The following is a 6,241-nucleotide window of genomic DNA, read 5'->3' on the forward strand; positions in this document are numbered from 1 at the left end:
AAGTAAGTTTTCTTTTCTCGACCTGAAAGGATGTTAGAAATCTTAGGTTGGCTAAATATAAGATAAATTAAACTCACTTCTTAACTCTATATGAGATGGGTGTTAAAGATCTTACGTCAACACAAAAATAAGATAAATTAACTCACTTATCTTGACACTATGAGAAAGTGTTGTATATAATTAAGTGTTGGTTAGTACTACTAGATAAGATTATAGAAAAAAAAAAAACCATGTTTAATGCATGTCGATAAGTTTTACAAACTTTAGGATTGATTCGTATAGAAGCTTAATATATAAAATTAGAATTCAAACTTTACACATCAAAAAATTTTTAATAATCATTTTAACTTGTATTAATTTTTTTTATATGTTAAATGATATTTTTGACCAACTTTTTAACTATTTATATCATTTCACACTATAGAAATTAAAATGTTATCATAAAACATAATTTAATACGTAAAAAAAAAATTAATATAATCAGTTAAAAAAATTATATTTATTATTTTTAAATTTGAAGACAAAAATATATCAAAATTTGAATCGATTAATTTTAATTTCACATCTAGACTTAAAAATTGAAAATATATTAAATGCTAAAATTAATAACGTTAACGTGTATTATATGATACATAAAATAAATTTCTGACAAAGATGACTCTATATTTATGTTAATTTAAGTAACTATTAAAGTTTAAATTAATATATTTATTATATCTGACAAAGATCATTGTATATTAATGTTAATTCAAGTAATTATTAAAATATAAATTAATACACTTATTAATGTTGTATTTATTGTATTCATTACTTTTGTAATTTAGTTTATTGTCAGAAGCGTTTCCAAACTTTGAGTTTATTTCTTACCTCACTTGCTTGCATTTCAAACTTTCACTCCTCTGAGTCTGCACCAAAACCAGCCTTCTTTTTATCATTAATCAAACAGAAACAAAGACAGAGTGGGAGAGAGATCAATATTGGTTTTTCAATCTCTTCTGTTTCATTTTGAGTTCAATTCTGAGGTATCATAGTAAATGAATAATGAATGATCACAAACTCCACACACTTCACTTTTGAAGCATTTGTTTGGTTCCATAATCTCAAAGTTCCCATTTACACTGCACTCTTACTTGTCTTCTCCATCTCTTTCACCCCTTTTATAGTTCATTCAAAGTAAGAACCTTTCAGTTTTTATTTTTTCCCTGTCCATTTGCTTGTTTGCTATCAAGATTGTATTTTTCTGTTCAGGAAAGTCTCTATTTATTCGGTTCTCAGAACCCTTTATCTGTTTTGACCCCTTTTTATGTTTTTTGTTTTCTAATTCTTGCTGTGTGATTGATGCTTGTACGGCACATTGTAATTCCATGCACCTGGATATACCAGTCATGTTTCCCACAATTGGAGAAATCACTGACGCTTCTGTTTCCTACAAAAGTAGGACTTGGCTTGTGATTTACATTCTCTGCTTATATGAGTTATAAAAAGAAAAAGGAAAGAAGAAAAGAAGAGAACTTAGGACATTTTGATACTTTGATATATTCTTGTGTATGCTTAAACAGTTTATTTTCATTGACATGCATAAGGACATAAGGGCCCCTTTCAAAGATTAATGAGCATAGAAGCATGCACCTATATAATTCTATATGATGCTTTTTACTCCAATAATGCCTTTATGCTATCATCACTAGGCACATATCACTTGCTGTGATAACTAGTGATATCAGCAACCTCAGTGGTTTTCAACTTGATACAAGCTATGAATGTTTTTTTTTCCATCTGTTGACACTCAGGCTTTGGCGTAGCTACAGAGTCTAATCCATTTGAGTACCATTTTTTCATATTTGAATAATTGTAGTTTTTATGAATTATTGAATCATTTTCGATTGCATTTGTCAATAGAGAAAATATTACATTCTTAAAGATTCAGAGTTTCAGGTAAATATCATATGATTCTGATACTTCTTTAATAAGAAGTGTAGCTGGTGCAACTTCGTATCTTCGCTTTGTGACTAGCCTCACATTTTTCATTTGATAAAAGTATTTACAACATAACCAGTGATTATATATGTTTTTCCCTGCAGAAGTCATCCAGAAGAGGAGCTTGCAGCCAACGAGATCCTTTCTGTTTTCTGCAGACCCGTAGAACTCTGCAACATTATTCAGTGACGTTCGATGGGAACTGTACTCTATCTTATTTGCTAAAATGATCTGCATTGTCATAATTTTTTTTTGTTGTTCTTATCATTTGATTTAGAATATGTATGAGATACTGAGTTGACTGTATATTCTTTGGGGTATAATTTTCTAGTAAATTTTCTGGTCCTTGAAGATACTGGGTTGCCGATAAACTATTACTTATGGCATGTTGTATTGCTAATAGAATTGGTTTTGCTATGCAGCCGGTATTCCTTCGAAGATGCTTGCGCCACAAGGTACAGGAGAAGCAAAAAAAGAGGTAAAAGTTATAATATATAGACAATTTAGAGACAACTTAAGTCTCTCATACGAAGAAGAGGTTACTGTTGGGAACAAGGGTAATAAAGGCAATAAAGGAGAGAAGAGAAGTATTTGTTTTGGTTCATTTGTAAACCTTACATAAACTTTCTTATATAGCAAAGTGAAGAACACCATCTCACAATACTAAGTAATGTGGGACTAAAAACACACTACAAAAAACTTAATCAAACTACACAAGAAAACTAACAGTTACTTGGTTGAAAGATCAAGTTCAAAACATAAACTTTGATGTTTAGATTTTTTGTGTCATTCCAAAATGAAGTAAGATCGGGAGTGTTAATTCAGATTGTTCTATCAATCGTATCTAACTGGTCTTAAGAGCATATTTAGCAATCATGTTCCTTCTGTCTTGATGAATTTCTTATTTCTTGTTTTAAGAGAAGGAAAAATCTTGTTCTATTTGAGATGATACATTAAGTTTCTTATTTTTGTTCATGACTCCTTTTTTTATTTGCATATGTAGAATACAAATGACAGTTTGCTTAAAGAAGGTTTTCAATAATGGCAAAAGTGTCTTTCCTATGTATGTCTGTCTGGCTAGGAGGGCTCCTAATAGTGGAATTTCAATGGTAGGAGTGTTGCTTCTTAAAATCTGATTCAGTTTCTATTTCTTATACTAACCAGTTTCTTACTTCTTAGTGTAAAACTGTATGATAATAGCTTTTTTGTTTTTTAACATACCAAAAACAAAAAAAGGATACTGTTGTTTATCAAATTGGCCGGATTTTCATCTTCCGAAATTCCCGTGAAGTTGATTGGAATTCTGAAGTCCAAGTAAAGTTTACACTCCCAGAATTGAATAAGTTAGCGAAGGAAGCTAAATCTGACACAATTGATCTCTTGTTTGTCAGCGCAGCCACTGGTATGTATGTGCTATTGTGATTGAATTGTGATGGAAGTATCCATAAATTTTCCAAGTTCCTTATTATGACAATTTACATGCAGTAGAGGACTCAAATTTATCAAATGGAGTTAATTCAAACTCGTCGCCTTTGGATCCGAATCATCTGCCTCTTGGTGAATGTGAGATGTGCTTTAATTGCAAATTTTTTTGAGCCTGCAACAAGAACTAGCCCCATGTTCATATTTTATATGCTGATAATTAGGCAAAGTACTACTATGGTTTGACTGACTAGCCCCGTGATCTGATCTATATACTAATAATTAGGTCAAGTACTACTAATATAGTAGGACTACTAAACTAGTTACCAGATTTGCAATATTCTCTGGTACATGACATGCGACATTATGAAGTTTTGCCATGCTACAAATAGTGACGTATTTCTACATTTCTAACCATGAAAGTGAATCTTGCTTCATATTTTATCTGCTTAGTGATTTCTACATTGGGATGATTGTTGGTGGTGAAAAGTTCCAGATTACATACATCAATTATTGGGGTGTAGTTCATATAGTTGCTGGGCAATTTCACTTAATGTTATGTGAATTTAAGATAAAATTTGTTGCCTTTTCAGTTTTAAGATAAAATCTAGCATGGTATTAGAAATAGAAATTATTATTGGCCCATCTTAACTACTGTGATGTCGTTTATATATTTGTTGGACAACTTAACTCTGTGTTAATTGGTATTAAAATGTAATCTATCATCACATGGTAACACATTGATGAATGCCTCCTTGGAGGATTTAGAATCTCTACAACATCAATGCAATTGAGCCAAGCCAAGCTCCCATGGGTTGGTTCAACCATTCGATCATAACACAGAACAACCAAATGAAAAGCAAAATATGGAAGAGATTGATGATTGGAAAAGGATTTTCCTCTTTGAATATGGATACTCAAAGATAATAATTAAGGGTGGATTTCAAATCCAAGAGGAGTATTCCTCACATTTTAGAAATTGGTAAAAAAAAAACTTGATTCAGAGTATTCAAATGACTTTGTTTACACTGTATTTATTGAAAAACAGAAGCTTGTACTAGAGCTTCTTAACTGGGTGTCTAGTTTAGTAAACCTATGCTAACTACCTAGAGTTTGAGAAGCTTCTCTCATAAGCTAAGTGGAAGAAACTTCTCTGACAAGTTTTAAACAAATATTACTTAACTATGTACAAGGTGGATGCCTAAAACCAAATTAACTCCTAAAATTTTGGCTAACTAACTAATCAATGTAAATTTCAGATAGCCCTTTACAAGACTACTACCGGCAAACACAACAGAATTTTTGTCTCTAGTTTGTTAGGTACCATGCTTCCTTAATTTCAAATATGGTTTGTTCTTCATGTGATACAAAATACTAACCCAGTAGTATACTAATAATTTGGCCAAGTACATATTACAATTACAAGAGGAAGCCCTCTAGTACAAAAAACTACAAAATCCCTAATTAAATTATGAAAATCAGTAAACACAATGAACTGCAATTTCTCAATTGGGTAACTAATTTATTCCATTGTATTCTCTTCAAATTGTTTAAGATATTCTTAAGGTACTCAAATACACAATTAATGCATTGTAAAATATATTTTTGATGAACGGAAGTAATAAATTAGTTTTCCTCCAAATGATTTTTTAGTACATGATGGAATTTGTTCTTCATTTTGTGCTTGACAGCTGGAGAGTACTGTCTTCTGGCGAAAGCAACTTTAGAATCAATTTATATGGCTTGGAATTATCTTCCTACTTTTCGTTTGGGACACCGAACTGAGATTTGCACAACTTTGGATTTGTTTCCATGTATTCTGAAGGTATGATGATTAACACAATTATTTTTTTGTTTGAGGAGAAAACACTATCATTACTATGCTTCCTTTTACACAACTTATTTATAGTATATGATATGATATGCATGGCACTATATTTTTGGTCTAATAATCCATTTCAAGCTTTGTTATCTATTCTTCATGGTTCCAAAGATGTACTAGTTCATAACTTCCTTTATGCTGCAGTCGGATTTTCAAAATCAGGGTGAAAAAGTCTCCATTCAACGTCCATCTAATGACAAGAATATGGTTAGTTCTAGCTCCAAAGTCATTTCCCACTGAGCAAGAAAATCACACACCTAAACTCCATAATAGACTTAGATATCAAATGGCGAATCAATTGTATTGACTGCTTTTTGTTTCTTTCCTTTTGTTTGTATTTCTGAAGAGCATATCAGAGATACATATCTCAATTTCTGCTGAAGAGTTTGGGTCCAAAGAGAACTATTCCAGGCCTTTCCTGCACCTATAGTGAAGTTTTGTCCTCATCATTTCTCATATGATCGGGGTAAATTGTTGGACTTTGACAAAATCTCAAAAAGGAAACACAGGGACTTGGATATTATTGCAATTTGTTGTTCATGCAGTTACTCTTCAACTAGTTTTTTTAGCAACTTAGAATTTGTCTATTTTTCTATATGGATGATTCTGGATTATTTCTTCATGCTTACAGTTACAAACTATACTTTCTGAGATTCATAGCTGAGTTGCTTCATAGAATCCCAAAAAGTGGTGCAAAGCAGTCAATCCTAAAACTGTTTCTGCAGGATGGCTGGTAGTGACATGGTTACTTTATGATTCTGAATTCATATCAATACATTATATTAGACTTATATAACTGCTGAATGGGAGTTTGTGTGAAAGTGCATTCAAAAATGAGTTTTAGCTACTGTTGACAGTTGTTGAAAACCTCTGAATATATTGTGATTTCTGGTGCAGTAATGAGATTGACACCAAAGTGAAATGCTGTGACTGGATTTGTTTTAACTTCTCAATTAAAGC

At 31.5% G+C, this 6,241-nt stretch overlaps 1 protein-coding gene across 3 annotated transcripts; it reads left to right on the forward strand.

Moving 5' to 3' along the window:
- Positions 1-916: 916 nt before the first annotated feature.
- LOC108325561 (polycomb group protein EMBRYONIC FLOWER 2) lies at positions 917-5,932 on the forward strand. 3 transcript variants are annotated; one of them, XM_017558650.2, is made up of 9 exons: positions 917-1,022; positions 2,082-2,181; positions 2,400-2,455; positions 2,981-3,086; positions 3,214-3,379; positions 3,463-3,540; positions 5,091-5,224; positions 5,426-5,488; positions 5,628-5,932. In XM_017558650.2, the coding sequence occupies exons 2-9, from the start codon at positions 2,173-2,175 to the stop codon at positions 5,709-5,711; spliced, it is 696 nt and encodes a 231-aa protein (XP_017414139.1). In that variant the 5' UTR covers positions 917-1,022; positions 2,082-2,172; the 3' UTR covers positions 5,712-5,932. The 3 variants fall into 3 exon arrangements, with proteins under 3 accessions (XP_017414139.1, XP_017414137.1, XP_017414138.1); XM_017558648.2 differs by lacking the exons at positions 917-1,022; positions 2,082-2,181 and having other exon boundaries at positions 2,206-2,455; XM_017558649.2 differs by lacking the exons at positions 917-1,022; positions 2,082-2,181 and having other exon boundaries at positions 2,206-2,455; positions 3,466-3,540.
- Positions 5,933-6,241: the final 309 nt, after the last annotated feature.

Source organism: Vigna angularis, chromosome 3 (assembly GCF_016808095.1).
Source record: "Vigna angularis cultivar LongXiaoDou No.4 chromosome 3, ASM1680809v1, whole genome shotgun sequence".
Classification (NCBI taxonomy): Eukaryota; Viridiplantae; Streptophyta; class Magnoliopsida; order Fabales; family Fabaceae; genus Vigna; species Vigna angularis.